Source organism: Bos mutus, chromosome 4 (genome assembly GCF_027580195.1).
Source record: "Bos mutus isolate GX-2022 chromosome 4, NWIPB_WYAK_1.1, whole genome shotgun sequence".
Classification (NCBI taxonomy): Eukaryota; Metazoa; Chordata; class Mammalia; order Artiodactyla; family Bovidae; genus Bos; species Bos mutus.
The window spans coordinates 81,933,381-81,956,902 of NC_091620.1; the positions used below are offsets into that span (position 1 = coordinate 81,933,381).

The following is a 23,522-nucleotide window of genomic DNA, read 5'->3' on the forward strand; positions in this document are numbered from 1 at the left end:
TGTCCATGGGATTCTCCAGGCAAGAATACTGGAGTGGCTTGCCATTTCCTTCTCCAGCAGAACATATTACTAACCTCTTAAATGAATAAAATATATCCTGCAAGAGACATCAATTTTTGGAAATCAGACAATTACCTCCTTACTTGTACCTTTGCTGTTTCAAAAAGCATGAGTGGGAAAGTTCAAGCACCAATATTAATACTATATATTAATTCCTGATCTGGGCATATGTAATGTCTTTTTAGAATATGTCAATGATTAAAGTTATATATAGTAGAACGCTTACTCTTCTAAATAGGATCTGCTATAGTAATTACTGTGATGCATATATATAAAAAGAAATGATAGTTTTAATGATTCTTTAAATGACTATATAATTTCAAAGTACTTGACAGAATTTGATACATATTACCCTGCATGCTAAATGATTCCAAGTTCTCCTCCATAAGCTAGATCTAATGAATGGCACTAGTTGAAATTACAGATCTATTTTACATTTTGACTTTTAGCATATTTATTATACTTTATTTTAATAATGCAGGATATTATAGCTTTAGTCTAAAATTTTATCTCCATTATGTATAACACTGGTGTTCCCTCGTGACTCTTCTGGTAAAGAATCTGCCTGCAATGCAGGAGACCTGGGTTCGATCCTTGGGTTGGGAGAAGCCCGTGGAGAAGGGAAAGGCTACCCACTCCAGTATTCTGGCCTGGAGAATCCCATGGACTGTATGGTCCACGGGTCACAGAGTCAGACACGACTGAGCGACTTTCACTTTCTTTCACTTTAATGTATAACATTTAGCTTCATTAACTTTACATGGTTGATTTCTTATGGGGCCTGATAAGCACAGTTGAGATTATAGATTTAGGTGAAATTACCTAAACTTTACCTAAAGACTGAAGCAGTGGCCCTGAGGGACTAACAGAAGAGAACCATCCTTTGTATGGCACCCTATTTCTGCTCTGAGTTCTTTTCTGGAACCAACATTGTTTATTAACATCAATTATTCATTCCTTAATGTATTCATTTTGTTTAAATGTATTAAATATTGACCATGTATCAGGAATTACAGGCTGTAACTGCCCCAAATTCTTCTCTTCCATTGCAGCGGACAGGCAGTATGTAAGAAAGCCAAATGGGTCTACAGAGGTTTTGTTGACAGGCAGGGATGTTTAATGTTATGTTATTGATTTTAAGGTTCAATTTAAATGTCTGAGTACTTTCTAATTTCATTACCTGTCCCAATGAACAAGACATCATACTGGCCATCCTCAGCTTCTACTCGATCCACTGCTATTTGTTTCAGGTTATACTTTCCATCTGTTTTCACTAGTATTGGTTTTTTATGGGCAGGCTTTATGGGCTGGTACATAAGTGGATGACTTCTAGCAAACCGGATGGCATCATCAGGATAGTCTTTGGTAGTTTCATACCTGCCTCCATTCACTTTGCTGGCACACTGAAATACAAATGGATGAGAGAATATTTTTCCTGTGAAATCTAAAGAGCAAATTTATAATCAATTATAAGGAGAATTATAAAAATGGAGTATGTTCAATTAATCAACTATGTATTTAACAATATTTAGTAACCATATCTTCTTTACTACAGAAATAAAATCTGAATTAAAAATTGTATAGTGAGGCTGAATTATTTTTAAAAATGCAGCACTAGAAATAGACAGCAATGAAATCCTGAAAAATAATTAAGTATATATAGTTTGGAGATAGCACAAACATATTATAAAAATATTTTATTTTCCTGCTTCTAAAATTTGTTTTTCATGTTGCAAATTAAATTTTAAAGTAATAAATGTATTGTTCATAGCAAAACAAAAGTGACTTGTTATTGTGCTAAATCTTCCCCTCAAATTAAGAATTACAACCACACAACAGCTTTCCCATTACTGACACTGATTGATGATAGTTTCAATTGTCTCACTGACTATAACAGAAATCTCTTCAAATTCCATCATTGTTAATTAAGGGAGGAAAAAAACCCCTTCTCTACTCTAATGTAATTTGTATGAATGTATATTATTTTTGTATGAATCAGAGACAATAACTTGAAAAAACCAGAAATACTTGCTATAACACGTCTCAATTCTTAAAATCACTGACTCTAAAAATAAATGTTCAGCGGTACCTAAGCTACTTCTTGGAATACCTATCACTGTGTTGATGCATGCTTGCTATTTAGTGCTCCCTCATTTCACACATTTTCTTCTAGCACCAGCAGGAATTGTAACGGTGACCTTGATAAAAATTTTCCACTTTAGAGTATAAACACAGTAGTTTATTAGTCATTCTGCAAAGAGGGCATTTTTAATGGTTTGTTTTAAAATCTGGGGCCATATTTCTTAATTTGGCATGAATATTTCACGTGAGTGTACTTTCATGCTATATAATTGGAAACATTCTAGACCAGCCTGGAAGCAGTTCAGTAACCAGTCACTTCCTCTAAATCTCCTTTAATACCATGTGGTTTCAAGAAGCATTTCCAGCAAAGCCACAGAAGTGGGTTTTCTCCATTTAAATTGTAATTTCAATCAATAGAGTGAAATAAAATATACTTTATGTCTTATTGGAAGTAATAATTTTAACCTAGTGAGAGAGAGTGATTGAAATGGTAAAGCCTTACACTTGTTAACTGAGATAAGGTTTGTTTCCACTTTGAATTGTAGCTCTGCAAAAATGATTTCTACTGACTTGCAAGTACTTATGGAATCAGCATAGTGATGGGTTTTCACTAGCTGCTCATAATGGTGTAGACCGACTTGCATGACAAGTTTGTTCTCCATGAACAGCAGATACAATGATGCTACCTTTTCCCAACCTAATTGTGTACAGGACACATAGTACAAAATCCTCCTCCTCATTATTATCATCATGTGTGCAATTAAACGGAGAAAGCAATGGCACCCCACTCCAGAACTCTTGCCTGGAAAATCCCATGGACGGAGGAGCCTGGTGGGCTGCAGTCCATGGGGTTGCTAGGAGTCGGACATGACTGAGTGACTTCACTTTCACTTTTCACTTGCATGCATTGGAGAAGGAAATGGCAACCCACTCCAGTGTTCTTGCCTGGAGAATCCTAGGGATGGGGGAGCCTGGTGGGCTGCCATCTATGGAGTCACACATGTCGGACATGACTGAAGTGACTTAGCAGCAGCAGCAGCAGCAGTGCAATTAAAAGCACAGTTTGAATGGCTAGTTAGGAAGAATCTTGGTAGCACCAGTTAAGAGGCAAATGGTGGAACTTCCTCTTGGCAAATGGGTTGCTTAGTATTATGAAGAGCCAGAGAAAAAGCTTCCTCTCAATATGCTTAAGTGAGAAGCTGAGAAAAAGTCTGGTCTAGGGAACTGAAAGCCTGACCCAATTATCAGAATATATAATAACGATATGGTAACATTCTCTTGCTTGGAAACCACTTGTGGCACTAATTCTTCTAAAGAGGCTGAGAGGAATACAATGCTCATTTTATTGATGTTTCTGTATTCACCAGTACCTCTAAAAATAAAAATTTAGAGTCAAATAGATAGCCAAAATATCAACAATAATATGTATTTTATAATGCTAAGATGTATCCATTTTAGATTACATTCTTTTCATTAAATAACAAGCATACATCTAGATATAAGAAGTAATATTTCTTTACCATGCAAGTAACCAAGCAGATTTTTAGTTGTGGAATTTCTTAACTGTTTCATGCAAATTTAATAAAGCATCTGAACAACGAACAGAATATTACTAAAAAAGCTTTTCAAAAATAATAATACTTTGTTAAATGCCTAAACTTACAGATCCAGGTCTTGGATAAGGTACTTTTCCTTCATAGAGTGACCAGTGGTACTCAGGTCCTTCCTTATGTGCATATGGTCCATTAAAGGCTGCCCGGATGCTAGACATGTGATAAACACATATAGCATGGCCTCTAAATATATTACTGGGGAAAAAAGAGATAATTACTATTCTGGAATAGACTAGGAGGTCACCTAGTCAAATCCTACAGAAAACCTAGATAAGGAGGAAGTCTTTTGGGTGAAAGAGTTGCAATCTCTTAGGTATAAGACATCTAGCGATATTATCTACTACAATATTCCAAGTATTCAAACTCCAAACTTACTGTTTTTTGCCTATTTATTAGAGCAAATTAAAAATGACATTGTTAGAATCACAAAAGCAGTCATGTCGTTTTATTTTTTTCCCAGTTGAATCTTAAAATTGTAATTGAACTATAATTGATTTACAATGCTGTGTTAGTTTCAGGTGAACTACACACACACACACACACACACACACATATGTAAATATATCTGTTTGTGTTTTACATGTCTTATTAAGGAAGATTTCGTCTTAACACTTTTAAAGATTCATTTCCCAGTTGAGGACGGTTTTATCTCCTTGCATCTCTTTCAGGTATACTGTGTTTTTCTTCTTGCCATGCTGTTAATACTGTTGTAAATTTTATTCAAATTGTATATTTTTCTTAGCGTATATGATTTGGAGAATGATTTAAAGTCTAAAGAGAATTAGGGGCTTTGTTCCATTCTTGAGCTTGGCCATCACAAAAACATTGATTGGCTTACTGTACATTACCCACTCCTGGTCACTGAAACAGTGTTACAGTGGCAAGATGACTGGACTGCACCAGATTAATTTTGAGAAAAAGACTTAAATTATGCAAAACTCAGATTCCATACCTGAAGAACTAGAAGTTGAAATTATTTTCTTGATAAAAATTTCTCCTTATCTTGGATACAGACAGCATTTGAGCTTTCTTTATAAAATAAAGCTACATCAACTTTTATTGTGAGTATTTAAAATAAGATTCTGTGAAAGAACATTTTAAAATTATTTGCATTAAAGATTAGGCCACATTTCTTAATTTGGCATAATCTAAATGAAGTCTAACACTTCCCTAGCCTCCTTATTGTAAGAATTAAAATAATTAGATTGTGAAAGTGCTCTGCAAAATGCAGTTTTTTAAAAGTATAACATTTCCTACATTATGAGACACCTGTAGAACAGCAGTTATGTTACTGTCTAAGGACATCAGTTCACACATTTTATAACACACATTGAAGCAATTGGAAATGCCTGCAACAGTGAGAAAACCAGAGATAGTCTTTCAACTAACATGGCAGTAAACCTTTGATCACTATGCTATGATATCAACCTTTACGTCAAGTAACACCTGGGAAGCCTTTCCTCAAAATTATGCATAAATCGAACAGCCAAAATTGAAATTATGGAAGAAAATAATGCTCTGTGTTTGAAGTCTCAGACAGATCAATTATGCTATCATTTATGAAAACAGCTTATAAGCTGATCATTCTAACTCATTGAAAAATCTATACTGACTATTCTGTAGCTTACATTTACCATAAAACACCATGGAATTATCATGCAATGTACAAATTCTTCACTAGCATAAGAGAGAAGATGAAGTGTAAAAAAAGTTTGGGATTTTCCACGGACTGTGATAACTATCAATCTTCATTAACTACTTCTTTGTGCATCAAGGAATAATTGATAGCAAAATTGTGTCCATGTTTCTGTGCTAAAGAAAAGGTCCCCTTAGGACAGCAGGATGCTCAAAGAGTTTTATTATTTTTTTTCAAAGTGAGAATAAGAAATTACCTGCTGAAAAACTAAACAAAAATTTAATGCAACACCTAGGTGGGGGGACAGGGGAGATGAGCTGGGAGATTGAGATTGGTAAATATACACTATCTATATACAAAATAGAGATGAAAACAGACTTGTTCGGCACAGGAAACTCTATACAGTGCTCTGTGGTGATCTAAATGGGAAAGAAATTTAAAAAAGAGGGGATCTATGTATACATATAACTAATTCACTTTGCTGTACAGTTGTTATTGTTTAGTTGCTAAGTTGTGTCCAACTCTTTTGTGACCCCAGGCTCCACTGTCTATGGGATTTCCCAGACAAGAATACTGGAGTGGGTTGCCATTTCCTTCTTCAGGGGATCTTCCCAATTCAGGGATAGAACCCATGTCACCTGCATTGGCAGGCAGACTTTTTTAAACCACTGACCCACCTGGGAAACCCTTGTTAGACAGTAGAAACTAACAAAATATTGTAAGGCAATTATATGCCAATAAAAATTAATTAAAAAATTTTATGGAGAGATCCTAAGCAAACAAAGTATACATGACAACATAAAAGTTTAAGGCCAATGTAAAGCAAACAAGAAACTGAGTAATATTTTTCTATCACCATCAAGAGAATTGAAGTATATTCTTTATTTCTCATTTTAACCATCTCCTCTCCACTCTGATTTATTTGGAAAGACACTCAGGGAATTATATATATAAACTTTCAACTCAAACTGATTCTAATAACATATTTTCATTCATGTATCAGACACATTAAATGATCTTTGATTCATTTTTCCAGCACTCTTCAATGGATACATAACACAAAAACATAAAAATATCAGGTCATAAGTCCTAAACTTGAGTAGTTTATTTACATTTAAAACATGGAGGGCAAATTAGAAATGTGTGTTCTCTAAGAATCCACACAGGGGCAGAACAACCAGAGTAGAGGAAGTGAGCCAAGTGCTCTGTGATTAAGGAATCAAGGAGTGTTTCATGAAGATGGTAATTGACAAGTACTGGAAGAGAAAGTAGATAAAGCAAACCATAGTGATGGGAAAACCGGATGTTGGGATTCTGACAGGTTATTATCTTGTCAAAAGCAGAGTTTGAGGGAACTTAGAGGAAAAACTTTCAATCTTAAGTGGGGAATAGTGGATAGAAAGACTTGAAAGCCTGACCCAGACAACTGTATACGATAACTGAAAGAATAATCCTAGACTTTATAGCATGGAACTATAAAACAAGCATGCAAACACAAAACTGTATAGGAAAAAAAATATCATTCTGTTGTGGATCGGGGGTGAAGAGCTTAGGATACTGAGCAGAGGAGGATGCTAGTACTTTAAACAAAAAGAAATAAGGATTTGGACTGAGATTGTGGTTTTAAAAAAGTACAACTGCAAATATAGAAGAATGAAGGGAAATTGGTGACTTACAAAGTATAGAAAGTGAGAATAACAGATTGGTCAAGTGTATTTTCAATTACATCCACAGAGAAGGGACGAGGCATCTCTTGTTTCATGATACTTTGACTAACCATATAAATTTCTTACCTGGTAGTGTTGAAGAGTCCAAATATCACTGGGTTCTTATGATCTCTGGTATGCAGCAAGAACACATCCTCTGAAACATTAAAGATCATTGCATTAACTTAATATGTTTAGCCCTCAAGGCATGTGAAGAAAATATAGTGACATAAAGTAGTTTAGAACCCATGATATATTTTAAGATATATCTTATATATAAGATCATATATATATTGTATATATAATATGATATACATATGATATGATATGTATAGGATATATATTATATATAATATGATATACATTTCCATATACAGTTAAGCAACCATGACCAAATCACAACATAGTGACATGGATGAACTGTTGAGGATGACTTTGAGCTGGGCCTGAAGGAAGGAGCCAGAGGTGCTGACTCTGAACTAAAAGGAGGGGTCTTTTTGCTTTTGGAACTCCTTTGCCCCAACTCGTGGGCTGAGACGAGAATAAAAACTTGCTCTAAGTTAGAAGTCAGTGACTGTGGAAAGCAAGTTACTTATGCATGTTAAAAACAGTGAGCATAAATAAAAGAAGCATATATATAAAAAAAGAAGCATATATATCAAAAAAAGAAGCATATATATATAAAAGAAGCATATATATCAAAGAGGAAGATTTAATTCTCCTAATAATATTTACCTAATTCATCAAAATATGTATCAATCCTATTCATGCCTGGTACTGAGCAAACCAGTCTAGCTTTCAGGAAAGTGCTCCACTTATTCACTAGTATTCTCTGTCCTCCCATATCATTCTGTGAAAAACAAAAGCAGGTAAATAACCCTGTGTACGAGACAGCAAAAGAGACACTGATGTATAGAACAGTCTTATGGACTCTATGGGAGAGGGAGAGGGTGGGAAGATTTGGGAGAATGGCATTGAAACATGTAAAATATCATGTATGAAATGAGATGCCAGTCCAGGTTCGATACACGATACTGGATGCTTGGGGCTAGAGCACTGGGACGACCCAGAGGGATGGTATGGGGAGGGAGGAGGGAGGAGGGTTCAGGATGGGGAGCACATGTATACCTGTGGTGGATTCATTTTGATATTTGGCAAAACTAATACAATTATGTAAAGTTTAAAAATAAAATAAAATTTAAAAAAATTAAAAAAAAAAAGCAGGTAAATGGGGACCCAGAGAACTTTTACCAGCAATGGATTTTGTATCATTAAACATGAAGATGGCAAGAGTTATACCTTTTTTACTTAATTAGAAATTCTGGTATACTCCTCAAACAATATTAAAGATGCAATTCCTCATAAACCTTTTCTTTTTTTTAGGTTCACACATGCTGCCGGGTCAGCGTGCTTTCACAATGGCCCAGTAAACACGGTTTCCAGGTATCAAACAATGTTAGTTGAGTAGGTGACCCCAAATAAATAGTGACTTTTATGATACAGTAACTTCTATTATTTGGAGAAGGCAATGGCAACCCACTCCAGTACTCTTGCCTGGAAAATCCCATGGACGGAGGAGCCTCGTGGGCTGCAGTCCATGGAGTCACTAGGAGTCGGACATAACTGAGCAACTTCACTTTCACTTTCCACTTTCATGCATTGGAGAAGGAAATGGCAACCCACTCCAGTGTTCTTGCCCGGAGAATCCCAGGGACGGGGGAGCCTGGTGGGCTGCCGTTTTTGGGGTCGCACAGAGTCGGACACGACTGAAGCGACTTATCAGCAGCAGCAGCAACTTTTACTATTATTTTATTGATAAATAATCTGCTTATCTCAGAAATACAGACACATCTCTTTTTCTTCTTTTAGGGAAAAAGGCTTGAGGTATGAACACATATGCATACATACACATAACAAGTATATATATTTGCACACATATACAAAATACATACATGTATATATGTGTGTCTGTGTGTACATCCATACATGTACATATGAACATCTTAAATTTATTCTTGAGTATCTTTTTAATATCAAAATAACTTCACATTTATGATTCTCTCAATATATAAGGCTACTTCAGTTGGCTTTGAATATTCACTAAATCATCTATCTGAATTCCAACAAACTATAGATGTTTTTCCCTACAGAATCAACCATCTGAATTGTTGAAACATAATTATGCAAATTATTTAGAATGTGGATTACAGAAACTAGAACAATTTTGGTGAAACTAACTTTTTAAAATGGAGCTTAAACTTCTGTATGGGAAGAAATATAGCCTAATTATATACCTTTTCTTCTTAATAGGGCTTTGAAAATGGGGAAGATAACACAAAATGCAAAGTTCTTTTCAGATTAAACTTTAGTAGACATGAAGTCTAAAGATTAGACACTAAATACCAATTTTAGGGAGCGTAAGAGGATACTATAAAACATTTTAAAGTAGAAACCGATTATAAAATGAGCAAAGGCCTGACATTAAATTGTGAGATAAGCAAGCTTAGTGAGAGAGGAAAACAGTCCTCACCACACAGAGTCGCCCCACTCTGGTGTAAATTGCATGGGCGCTGTTTTCGGCCTCCAGGGCCTTCTCCGTGAAAAAGAAATACACTTTGTTGTCATCTCGGTCTTCATTGTCAGGGATCATATAAGAACCTACAAATTTTGGCTCTAGATAAGTAAAAAAATAGAAGAAAATGTAATAGTTATTAAAACAAACTTAAAATATTTCCTTGACATTTTGTACTAAATTTTAATATCATGTAGATATCTCCATGTTGTTTGCAAATCAACAGTTTTAAGGAAGTGTTAGAGGATTTAAAATTTAACTGAGTCAGGGAGGAAAATAATCTGATTTCAAATAACATACACTACAGACTTGAATTAAAAAAAGAATAGGTTAAGAGCAATATGATGATACTCTCGATAAATTTCCTATCTGTCTCTCTATCCATATAAAGTCAATATAAATATATGAAAAATATTTTAGTAAAGAAGTCTATCATTACTTTTTTTTAATTCATAAATTGTCTACTAGTCCAGCTCATGCAAGATCATCTTAATTTTAAGGTGGAAAATTCACTTTAAGTTTTTGTATTTCTAATCAAATGGATCTGAGTGAATAACCTTTGATACAGAATGTCAAATAGTTTAATGACAAAATGCTGCCAATAACAACTATGCACTCTAAAGCCTAATAAAAAGGTTGAAAATAATGAAACTATTATTCACTATAAAATGATTTTAGTTCTTAGATATACCAATGTGACAAAATATAAACATGACTTCTTACAAAGAATTGTATGTAAACGAATGCCTGGTGATGTTCTTGGAATTTTATTTGTCTCTAAAGTACAATGTGATTCTATTAAACAAGCAAAGAAAAGCAATCAACTCATGCAAAATTATACCAACTGACAAGAGACAACAACTTATTGGATGAAAGAGGTTTTCATTCTGCATACATTTGCTTTGTTCATTAAAATCCTGATTTCTAAGTATTGCTCTGACAGTATTTTGGTTTTATTATAAAGCTGCTCAATTTTTATATAAAATGACATGCATATATCATATAATATTTTAATCTGGGAATATTGCTAAGAAAAAAAAGCAGAAAATTGCAAAATCTATAAATTGTATTTGTATTGTTATCATTATCAAAATGGCAAGTTTCCCATCAGCTCTGGACTTGCTTTTCAGTTCTGATTCATAAACTCTTTTCTCCTCGACCCCACCTTTCAACAGGCGCTCATCATCATGCTCAGTGCGGATCTGAGCCAGTCGTCCCAGGCTCCTGAAGATGGCAGCGTCTCTGCCCCAATAGTCACTGTAGAGTCCGGCAAACAATTCACTACCTGCATGAAAACATCAGTTAAAGAGAAGTGAGTGTCTCTGGGTCTGAGGACAATGTGCTATGCTGTCCCGTGCTTAGTCACTCAGTCGTGTCTGACTTTTTGAGACCCCATGGACTGTAGTCTGCCAGGCTTCTCTGTCCACGGGGATTCTCTAGGCAAGAATACTGGAATGGGTTGCCAATCTCTCCCCCAGAGGATCTTCCCAGGGATTGAACCCAGATCTCCCGCTTTGTAGGTGGATCCTTTATCAGCTGAGCTACCAGTGAAGCCCGAGGACAACAGATAAAACCACAACTGCAATAAACATATCCAGGTTTACCATGTATATGGCCTTAGAAAGTCAACACTGCAGTACAGAGCAGGAATGGTGCAGTCAGACAGCCAGGGTCTGAATCATGACACTACCACTTACTAGATGTGTGACCTTGGACAAGTTGCTTAACCTCTTTGCCTCAGTTTTCACATTTACAAATAGGAACAGCACCCAAAATTAAGAGTAAAGCATTTAGAAAATCAGGGGCATATGCTAAGACCTATATGATCAGTTGATAAATAAGCTGACTTTATGGTATTTTAATAAACTTCTTTCAATCTTCATATCATCAGGGTATTAGTGTTGGTATTATATGTGACTGAGTTAATTCAAATACTTCTTGTAGTAAGAAATTGCTTCCACTAACATGACTTTAGTGCAGGAACCACAAAGTCTGATAAAGTAGTATATAATTTAATTAATTGTCATTTAATTTGTAAATGTGTGGCTCATTTAGATAGAAACAATAGAAAGAGTTTATGATTTAATTGGACAGTCAACAGAATGAATGAAGCTAGCTGTAACATGTGGTGAAAGTCACAGACTTAAATCAGACCAAAGTGAAAAGTAAAAGTGAAGTCACTCAGTCGTGTCCAACTCTTTGCGACCCCATGGACTGTAGCCCACCAGGCTCCTCCATCCATGGGATTCTCCAGGAAAGAATACTGGAGTGGGTTGCCATTTCCTTCTCCAAAATCAGACCAAGGCATACACAAACATATGCAGGATCTCAAGAAATGACTATATGTCTTTGGGACCAGCCTGAAAAAAAGACATTAAAATAGCTCATGATAAGAGAAAAATAAATTAACAGGAAAAAAAAGAGAGATAAAACCAGGCTTCCAGAAAGATCAAAACCTTTCAAGCACAGGGATGTGAAGTCCTCTTTTGTCAAATTGACAACAAAAGATAATGAGTGTGCCCTTCAACTGAGGCTGGAAGGATTGTCATAGGCATATGCAGCTCGAATTTTGTCTTGGGCAAAAATCTCTGGCCATGAAGCAGATGATAGCAACAGATCCCTGGAAACAACAATCTCCATCTAGGGTGATAAAATTACTTCCTTCATGAGTGTCATGTAACTCTGGTCAGGTTTTAAAATATAGAGATGATAAGTATACTAAACTCAAAGTATGAATGCTTTTCTGTTAAATTTGGAATGTGTCCACATGCTAAAGTGCTTTTAAGTTTAAGATAATTCAAATTAATTTTATTTCCAATTTAATAAAGTTAGCTGTATACTCATTTTGGAGTTAGAATTATTAAAGTTACAGGTATAAAAATGTGACCAAGTTTTCACAGAATTTAAGAAAAATTGAGTGTCATATTTATAAACTTTATTTGCTATATTTAAAATTGGTTCAATATGTATAAAGAGTTTTCTCTAAAAAGGCCTTTAAAACTTTAAAAAACTTGAACAGAATAAATATATTTCTATGGTTTCAAATTTGAGAAAGTAATCAACTGAGTTGCAAATAGGACACACTGTAAGGAAGTTTAAAAATAAAGATGAGGAGACTCCCATGGCTGTCCAGGGTTATGACTCTGTGTTTCCAATGCAGGGGGTGCAGTTTTGATCCTTGTTTGGGGAACTAAGATCCCACATGCTGTGGGTCATGGCCAAAAAATTAATTTTTTTTAAAAGTAAAGATTCTTGCTTTTATTATACTAGATGTAGAAAAAGAAAACTGATATATACATTGAATTTTAAAACTTACAAGAAAAATAAGTTTTTATAAATGTTACTATAGTAAACTAGTTTTCATTGACAAAAAATGTGAGTAAAACCATAAATGGTTTTGTTTGGTTCACAAAATCCCCTATGGATACTTTAAAATTATATTAGGATACAATCAAATAAAATTCAGGTTTCCCACAAAGGAATTCACTTTAAAACTATATACATATATAACATTATATTATATTATATTAGAAAGAGGGGACAGGAGAGACAGAAGCAAATGTGGTAAAATATTAACAGTTGGTGAGTCAAGGTAAATGGTATACATTTTTACACCTCTCTCAATTTTTCTTTGTATTTGAAAATTTTCAAGACAACAAACTTAAAAATGAGCTGTATTTTTTTAGTTAATCCCATATATTCAATGTATGCAAAGTGAGAAGTGTAATAAGAAAAATAACAAAAGCTAAAAAATAAAGATGTTTTGTATCTGGACTTAAGAAAATATAATTTGGTAGAAAAGAATTATATCAGAACTCATGTGTAAGCAAGTTCTTTGGAACTAGAAAGGGTGGGAGGAAGAACATACAGTTCAAGATACAACTGAATTTGTATCAAATTCAATCAGTGTTATCTTCACTAGAATTTTCATATCCATATGTGGAAAAAGAATATTTTGAGATAAAATGCATTCATTCAGTGGTTAGAGATATGAACCATGGGATTCCTGCACTACTTGAACACAGATAAAAGAGAGTTATGCTGAATTCAATTAAAAGGCTTTGGGGATCATCAACTCTATGGAATAAATGAATGAGTTGACCTTTAAAAGAGCTAACTGACTACTGAAACACCAGAGCAAGGCTTTTTCTGAAATTTTTAAAAAAATACTGTACTTGGTTATAGCTTCCACATAAAATATAAAGGCCATTTCACATGGATGAACTTAAGAGATTTTCATACAAAATGAAGTAAGTTGGACACAGATAAATATCATATGATACCATTTATATGTGGAACTTAAAAATAAAATGATACAAATGAACTTATTTATAAACAGAAATAGACCCACAGATATAGAAAACAAATTTATAGTTACCAAAGGGGAAAGAGGTGTGGGATAAATTGGGAATTTGGGATTAACAGACACACATTACTATATACAAAATAAACATCAAGGATCTACTGTATAACACAGGGAACTATAATCAGTATTTTGTAATAACTCATAATGGGAAAGAATCTGAAAAAGAACATATACATGTTTATAAATCAACTATACGTCAATAAAAATAACAACAATAAACTATAAAGGTCATTTTTTAAAACTATCCTTAACAGAACTTATTTTTCTAATATGGTCTGGGTGAATGTTTAATGCATAATAGGCACCAAAATTTTTTTTCTTTAAAATCATAACAGTTTTATACTTCTTAAGATTTTAATGTACTTTAATTTCCTAAAATATTTATAGAATTTTATATGTGAAAATATTATTATGGAAAATAGTGTTTATTTTATTTCACATCAATTTTGTTGCACTTATCCCAATTTGAACACTGTTTCCACCTTCTATTAATACTCGTTTTAATCAATTCTATAAATTTAACAAATAAGTTTTGCATGCAGCCACTAGATGGAGCCATATGATACCAAATGTGTGTGTGTGTGTGTGTGTGTGTGTGTGTGTGTGTGTGTGCGCACGCGCGCGCGCTTGCGTGCGTGCAAAAACGAAAAGATGATATATTACCAATTTTACCCAATTTCCCTTTTTGTATTCAGATAAAAGAAAATGGCTTGTTAACAATTCAAATAACACAATATGCACTGTATGATTTAAACTTCAAAGAAGCTAGACAGGTGCTAAAAACTATATGCTATATAAACTGAAACAAATGTGTTTCTGTTGAAACATTAGATTTTCCTCAGAATGGAAAGATTCTCCTTTCATATTATATTATCACTACAAAGAACAAAATAAATTCATAGTAACAGATAATAATGATTTTTGGTAAAATACTTTCCCAAGAAAACACAAATACTTTAATGAAAAATAATAAATTAGAATAAAGCTTTAGGCACAAATGTTAACTAATAGTAATTAAATGAGCAAAAAACTCATTATTATAAATATTGATATTATTTATGGCAAATATACAATATCTAGCTGAAAACTTAAAAATAATAACCATTTGGTATAGAAAATTTATGAATCAATATTCTGCTCTTTTATAGAGCATAAAAATAGTATCTGGATAATTCAAATTTTCATGGATTAAAAAGAAAAATGTTTAATACAAATAGTAAAATATGTTTTAGAGCTTCAATGAGAAGAACAGAACTACTCAAATTTTTAGTTTTCTATGTCTATGGAGACATTTAATAAACATATGAACTTGGCCATACATTTAACTGGCATTTATTTTGATATTCTGAATACAAATAACCAACTTAATTTGTGAGCCATGTATTATTTTTCATTGTTATAACACTGATTTCTGATGGTAACTGATGCTGTGTTAATCTTAGTTGGTCAAGTGTGGTTATAATTAAAAAATAAAACACATCTGCAGGGTATTTTGACAGGTGAATGTAACTTATCATTGTCATGTTCAACAATAGTCTCTGTGTACAGACGGGATAAGAGTGGAAACAGTTCTGCACTGGAAACCTGGCAAACTAAGCCCCCAGCCCCAAATCTGCGATTTGTGGCCAACTGTTCAGACCCTCACTGCCTTAGTTATTTGGAGAATCAGAGAGATGTACGAGTGATTTCCTGAGGTTGTCATGCTTCTCTATGTGCGAGTGCTAAGTTGCTTCAGTTTTATAAGACTCTTTGCTACGCTATGGACTTCAGCTGGCTGCCAGGCTTCTCTGTCCATGAGATTCTCCAAGCAAGAATACTGGAGTAGGTTGCCGTGCCCTCCTCCAGGGATCTTCCTGGCCCAGGCATTGAACTCATATCTTCTGCATTGCAGACAGATTCTTTACCCACTGAACCCCACAGGAAGTCCCCTCTCTGCTGCCCTTTTATTTGTTTGTTTTTGGCCTGTAATTCTCTACCTCCCTGCTTCCTGCTTTACTCCCCAGTTATCTGGCCGTGGCCCAGGTAAATAAAGTCTTCCCTGACCAAACCTGTGTTACTTTAGTAGTTCCCAGTACCTGCACAGCTCCATGCCTATTTCTCTCATATTTCTTATAGCACTATACTCTCTCTCCTTCTGTGTTTGACATTATTTCTCACTAGACTGCACACTTCTTGATGTTGCTATATTCTTTTGTCACCAATATCTTGCACAGTGTCTAGAACACAGAAAATGCTCAATAAGCATTTGTTGAACCAAAGAATGGCATAATGAATTAACAAGAGAATGTATCTAAAATTTTTAGTTTATGAAAACTATGAAATGCAATTTAAAGAAAACCTCAAGATGAAATACTGATTTTTCAAAAATGGTTCAGGGAAAATATAGCAAAAGAAAGAAAAAACTATTAGCCTTTATATGAATAACAGTTCATTGCATTTTTGTTCCTCAAGAAGATTGTTATTTAACAGTTTTAATTTATGAACACAGAGACTCTATTTTCTTCTAGTATCTGTCCCTAAAAGTTTCAGCCCCAAGACTGTGTCTAGAAATAACTGTAAGAAAGAAAAGAAGAATATCATTTGAGCTGGAAAAAATACAAAAACAAATTCATTGTAAATAATTTTAAGTTAAAATGCATAATTAAATACTTTTCTACACAACTCCTTTTTTATAATGCAAACTCTAATTGAAGTTTCAGTGAAACATACTTCATTCTCTTAATATTTTATCAAACTTATTAAGAACTTAATTCAGAGACAGTATTATTAATCAATTAGAGTTTTTACTCACCATGTTGTAAATATAGGTTTTTAATTTAGTGAGAAAAATTCACAGTAGTTTTTCATGCCCTCATTTTCTTAATTCTTGCTCAAGCATTTCTCTTATTTATGTTGTAACCAGATCGGCATAATTTGTGAAACCTATTTGCCTCATGGAAAAGACATGGCTAAAGACAGATTTAACTGTATCATTTTATATTTGAACTTTATCATTTTATTAGAAAATCATTCTATTTTAGAGGCACTATTTCACAGAATGACTGTGACATGCGTAACCACAAACAAAATGCATTTGGGAGGATGAGGATTAGTAAGAATGGTCTATAGATTCCAACCTCCCAGTTCACACAGTCTGCAGAGAACACAGAAAAGAAATCAGAAAAAGCAGATCCTAAGTTACTTAGCTGTTGTTTGGACTTTTTCTTTGATTTTGCTTTAGCAAACAACATTAGCTATCAGTGTCAAGAAGGTTGTTTCTGTGGCATGAAGGAAAAAGAAAAATGTGTTTAGAATCTGTTTATTTGCATTATCTGGCATCTGTGACAATACTGAGAGTTTTCTTGGCAAACCAATGACACTGATGCCAGCATGGTCAAACCAGATTTCTAAGGGGAAGAATGTCAATGGGGAATTGAACATGACATTATTTTTCTTCTACCATTTTTGATTTTTTGTTTGTTTTGAGGAAACCATAACCAAGTAGTTAAATAACCCTGTATTCTTGCCTGGAGAAGAATCCCAGGGACGGGGGAGCCTGGTGGGCTGCCATCTATGGGGTCGCATAGAGTCGGACACGACTGAAGCGACTTAGCAGCAGTAGCAGCAGAAGCAGCAGCAGTGATGTCCAGAAGCAACAGTCAGCCTGTGGATGCTTGGCATTCAACCAAATGAGAGAGCACAGTAGTCTTGGATAAAAAATCACAGATATTCTTTAGGGACAGAGATGGGAACATGGTAAGGAAGTGGCTTTCTACACAGTTGAGATGAATTTAAGATATGAATCCTCACATTCACTTATGTTTACAGAGATTGTAATCATAAAGACTTATATTTTATCTTCATCTCAATGATTTCATTTATTTTTCTAATATTTATGAAGTCCTATTTTGTGCCAGAATTATTCATTTATAATTCTACCCTGAATATATAGTTAATCAAATAGAAGCATTTATTTATAAAAAAGTTTTAATAATAGTAAGAGCTTGAAGTAATCACTTAAATTTTCCCTGAATGAATTCTGACTCCCTTTCCTTCAATCGACATTGACTTTTAGTTTACAGAATTTGTAACGAGGGGATATATTCACAAAGGTCTCATGATAAAAGTGCGGGAAGAAAATCTCAGTACTATAAACCTGTATAATCTTATTTGCTGAAAAATGTAACATGGGACGTAAAAAGTGTGGAAAGAAAATTTCAGAGACTGTGAAATATTCATGGTTATTTGTTGACATAAAATTTGTAAGTCTTTAACTTGAAAGTATCCTAAAAAATTCTAACAACAAAGCTAACACTTTCAAAGCAAAGTGTGAAAAGGTACCTGACAAATCAAAGTGGTTCTCCCCCAAACATTAGTAACATGTACATTAGCATACTTTAGGCACTTCAAGTATGGTATGTATTAAATTACACCTAGAATTGGCAATAAAAATCTGAGTCAGAATGAAATTAAAAAAAAAAAAAAAAGCAATAGAATTGAGTGGACAAACTATCAAAGAAATTCCAAAGTTACTTAATAAAGAGAATATTGCAATGTTACATCAAATGTAAACTGATGCAAAAAAAAAAATAAATAAAGAAGCCAGCTAATAGTTTTACTTCCTGACCAAAACGACATATGACACAATGAAAATATTTCCTGAATTTTGGTTGGCCAGCCAGCAAACCTAATAATTTTTAGTGGCAGGCAAATAATTTTCAGTGGCAATGTAAGTTCTCAGTATCTTTGTTTGACTCGAAAGGTACAGACAAGTAATACAGCAATTCAATTTACTAAGTAATTCATTGTTTCAACAAACTATTTTTAAAACCAGACTGTAATGCTTTGCCTTCAGATTTTTATTTAAGACCCTTTTATATGTAATATTAATGATCATAGTAGGGGGGAAATGTGGCTAAACATACAGAAATATTGCACCTGTGATGTGAATTTATATGCCACCATGATAAATTATGCTAATACAAAGTAGGGTTTAAAAAGCAAGCCTAATTAATGTATGATTTCATCTTGGTTGGCTTCTGAACATACAGAACACGGCTCAATAAGGAACTTGTTTTACTCCTTAAATCTTGCTTCACACAGAATCGTTTTCAGTTACTAACGTTTCCATTCTAAATTCGACTGTAAATTTAATAAAGTGTTCATTAACTTGTCTATCACCTAGCAAATAATGTTTATTCCTTATTTGGTTTTTCAGTAAGCTTTTACTCCATGTGATCTTAAGTCAACTGAATTTAAGTTAAATAAAATGAAATTTGTATCTGAAGTTAACATATTATGAGAAATTCTGATTCGTGAGCATGTTTTTTCTTTCAGGGCCTTGTTAGTTTTATGAGTATGGTTACAGAGTTTTTGTTGGTTTTTTTTTAAATCATGAAAGCAAATCTTAATGTGAACAGGCATTAAAAGTTAAGTGTGACCTATAATTAATACAGAAGCAGAAATGGTCTAACCATGGTCATCTTTTTGCTGAAGTCCTGTCTTAACCCAACAGTAGAGAACATATATGGTCATAAAATACCACATTAATGCATTCTTTCCCTGTCAAGAGTAAGCTGCACCGAGACTGCCAATTTCCAACTCAGGTAGCTCCATTTTTTCCAACTCAAATTCCTGCTGCTTTTTGATTTGAGTGAATTATTTCTACTTCCTGTCTTTTAAAGTGTTGCTGGCTCACAAAGGTTATCAGATTTCCACCCCAGTGGCTGCTGCATATCCACAGTAAGTGAATGATCTCTCAAAGGTACTTTGAGATGAAAGCTAGTGGATAAATTAGAAGAATTATATTTTTATTTCTTCTCTTTGGAGGGATTATACTATAACTTTTGTGTTTAGCTTGGAGGACTCTCAAGATTTGATTTTTCTTCTAAATAAGTGAAACAGTCACCCAGATGGCAAACACTTCACATAGCATAGTGTAATTCGATTTGGAAGTCCAGTGAAACTCACTTGGAAATGTCCCTCCAGTAATATTTCCCCTCTTAAAAAATTCAGTTTTAAATTTCTGGTTTCACGCATAAACAAGCTTCAGAAAGGCTAAGTGGAGAGTGGTAGGATGGCTAAAAAAAAGTTACTTTTAACCATGTTAAAAAAAAATGTTAAAAATAAATGGTGTTCTAATTGTCTTAGGATTTTACCAGAGAAGGAGTGCCTACTGTGTAATTTTTGACTTTCAATACCTTTTATAAGGTTCTTGTGAATACTATCCCCTAATTTGTTTTTGGTTTGTTTGTTTAGGAACACTTATATTTCATTCAGAAATCCTATGGACAGAGGAGCCGGGCAAGCCACAGTCCATGAGGGTAACAAAAGAGTCAGCAACTAAACAAGAATATTCATAGGAGACTCTTCTGTGCGATATCTTGTATGGTAAAAGAAAGATAAGACAGTCTCATTTCTCCAGACATATTCAAATCTTAAGTCTATGAACTGACAAAAATCAATAAAAACATTAGAAAAATTGTATGAGTCTATCAAATGCATATATTTTAATTCATATGCTGCCAACCTACTAGGAATTTCTAACACTTGTGGATCTGGCATTCTCCAAAAGTGGAACTCTTAAGGCTTGATTCCAACTAAGTCCAAACGGACTTAAGCAACTCTATTCACGTGCTTAAAATCTCCCTTCTTCATACTGTGCTTACACACACACACACACACACACACGGGTAAGTCAAGGAACTCAGGATATCTTAGTATTTTCTTTAAAATTTTATATTCTTTAAAAATAACTCTTTATTAAAGCTCCTGAAGAACTAATTACTTTGTGAAATTCTCATTAACAGGTCTTTCAAATTATAAAGTGAAAGTGAAAGTGAAGTTGCTCAGCCATGTCCGACTCTTTGTGACCCCATGGACTGTAGCCCACCAGGCTTCTCCATCCGTGGGATTTTCCAGGCAAGAACACTGGAGTGGGTTGCCATTTCCTTCTCCAGGAGATCTTCCCGACTCACGGATTGAACCCACATCTCCCGCATTGTAGTCAGATGCGTTATGAAACTGAAGTAAATTAAACATCCCTACTGATTAAAGCTAACAAGATTTTTGTTCTACAAGTAAATATACGTATATATAAAAGCTGTACTTATTTGGATGTGAGTACCATGATAGGCATGGTGGGGTAGGGGGAATGGGGTGCAAGGCCAATCAGAATCAACTATCTGGAGTAAATTCAGGGAATGTTTTGTCTCTAGAATATCCAGGAACATTTGCATCAACTCTAAATAAAGCACTGATTGATCATATTTTGATGATTCATCAGTGGGGAAAGAAAAAGTCTTATTCTGAGATTTAAGTGAGGTTTTCATGAATCTCATCTAATTTAACTGAATCCCAATTGGAAACTAGATCTGACATGGCCAGTTTTGTTCTATTATTCCAATGTGGACACAGTTTGAGTCAGTCAACCTCTATAGCTTACATTTTAAAATAACAGGAATCTAAATAAGTTCTAAATTGAGATGACTTTCTGCTGAATTCTACTGATACAGAGAAAGGCACCAGGAAAAGACCATTAGAAGTTCCCATAAAGAATAATTAAAACAGAAAGAATAGCATATGTTAAAATAGTTTAATTTCTCTAGCTATATTTTTATAAAGTATTTACATAATTGTATTTTGTGAACAATAAATGAAAATACAAAACACCTTCTATCAGGTACTGACAATTTGTGTTTTCTGGATGACATACCCTGTAACTTCATAGCACTGTTCTTACACGAGTGAAGCTAGCTCAAGTGAACATGGCTTGAAAATTAATATCCTTGATTCCAGCACCAATAAATAACTATGAAACAGCAATGTATATGAAGGAATACCAAAGACTCTAACTAAAAGTTTCATAATCAGTATGATACTACCTGATGTCTGTAGCCATGAAATTTACCTATTAAAGTAGAGATGAAGGAGGAGCTGGGATCAAAGGGACATCTGCCCCTTCCTCTCTCAGATCTGTGCGATTCCAGGTGAAAAAGGGGAGCCTGTCCAGAAAACCAGAAAAACCATTATGTATCTGCCAACTTTAATAAGAAGTTAATCTCTCAGAAAAAAATAGATTCAACCTTGATTATTTACAAAACAAGTACTGTAAATAAGGCTCCAGTGAGAAACATCAAGGAATTTAGGAACAAACTGGATTTTATAAATATGTGGATTTTAAGGCCCATGTGGTTTTATCACTCTTCTCAAAAAGGATGCAGGTGCTGAAATTCACAATTTTCATCATTTCATCACACAGTATTAGCTATGTTGACATGTCACTTAAATATTTCAAATAAATGGAGACTTGATGGAGGGAAAAAAGTTAGTAAAAAGGAGACTCATTGATAAACATGGACATGGGTTTTATTACACAAAAGCCATTATTGATTTTTTTTGAATAATCTCTAAAAGAATATAACATGTTCTGTCAATAATTTGGAATATCTATTTTCAATCATTTTTATTCCTCATCACATTCTCTTTGCAAAGACATCTAATATTTAATAATTTACAGAATGATTACTACATAAATAATCACTGGGATATATATGTGTGGAAGTTGATGCCATATTATAAACAACATTTCACACAAATGAGATATTGAAAATATATTCTAGAAAATTACAGCTTTATTGGTTCCTAGTGTAATTGTATAACTACAGGACTTTTCCTAAGTGTTCTCAGATTTCAAAATTCTCATTAATGGGTATTTCTATAATTGATTTTCATTAAGTGTGCTATAAGTGCCTTCAGTTTAAAAAAATGTAGTTTGACAAAGTGACAATAAAAGTCAATATATAAAATTTTGTAAGGGAAAAACTACTTTGCAATAGAATGTTGCCAACACTGCCCGTTGCAGCATCTATAAATAGCTCTGCTCATCTATAAATCATGAATCTGTACACAATCCAAAGTTCTGAGGACCCTACGAAGGTTGCATACACTTTTCTACAATTTCATCTTGACTTCCCAATAACCAGCTCATTTACTCCACATTATCTATCCTGTCCCTTTCTTGTTGTTCTTATTCAACTTTTCTCTTTCTCTCTGATATTCTAAAGTCATTGATCCTGCCATTCCAAGACTTTTCTAGTAAGTGCAGAGATCACCTGACCCCTATGAACTTCTTGTCTTGTCTTTGGAAATGAAGCAAAGTCTACAGAACAAAGAAATACAAGAAGGCAAAGTGGTTGTCTGAGGAGGTCTTACAAACAGCTGAGAAAAGAAGAGAAGTGAAAGGCAAAGGAGAAAGGGAAAGACATACCCAACCGAATGCAGAATTCCAGAGAACAGCAAGAGAGAAGAAAGCCTTCTTAAGTGAACAATGCAAAGAAGTAAAGGAAAACAAAACAATGGAAAAGACTAGAGATCTCTTCAAGAAAACTGGAGATACCAGGGGATACTTCATGCAAGGATGGGCAAATGAAGGACAGAAATGGCTAAGAAAAGATTAAGAGAGGTGGCAAGAACACATAGAAGAAATATTCAAAAAAAGTCTTAATGA

The 23,522-nt window shown here is 34.1% G+C and overlaps 1 protein-coding gene across 1 annotated transcript in view; it reads right to left on the reverse strand.

Annotated features, from left to right (window-relative positions):
* The window catches only part of SEMA3E (semaphorin 3E), a 275,070-nt gene that overhangs the window by 41,081 nt on the left and 210,467 nt on the right, over nucleotides 1–23,522 (reverse strand). Inside the window, exons 5-11 of the mRNA XM_070369709.1 lie at nucleotides 21,924–22,017; nucleotides 10,835–10,954; nucleotides 9,628–9,770; nucleotides 7,833–7,947; nucleotides 7,185–7,254; nucleotides 3,806–3,950; nucleotides 1,241–1,463 (exon numbers count right to left, since the gene is read on the reverse strand). Coding sequence (XP_070225810.1) covers nucleotides 1,241–1,463; nucleotides 3,806–3,950; nucleotides 7,185–7,254; nucleotides 7,833–7,947; nucleotides 9,628–9,770; nucleotides 10,835–10,954; nucleotides 21,924–22,017 — 910 coding nt within the window. The remainder of the gene's footprint in view (nucleotides 1–1,240; nucleotides 1,464–3,805; nucleotides 3,951–7,184; nucleotides 7,255–7,832; nucleotides 7,948–9,627; nucleotides 9,771–10,834; nucleotides 10,955–21,923; nucleotides 22,018–23,522) is intronic.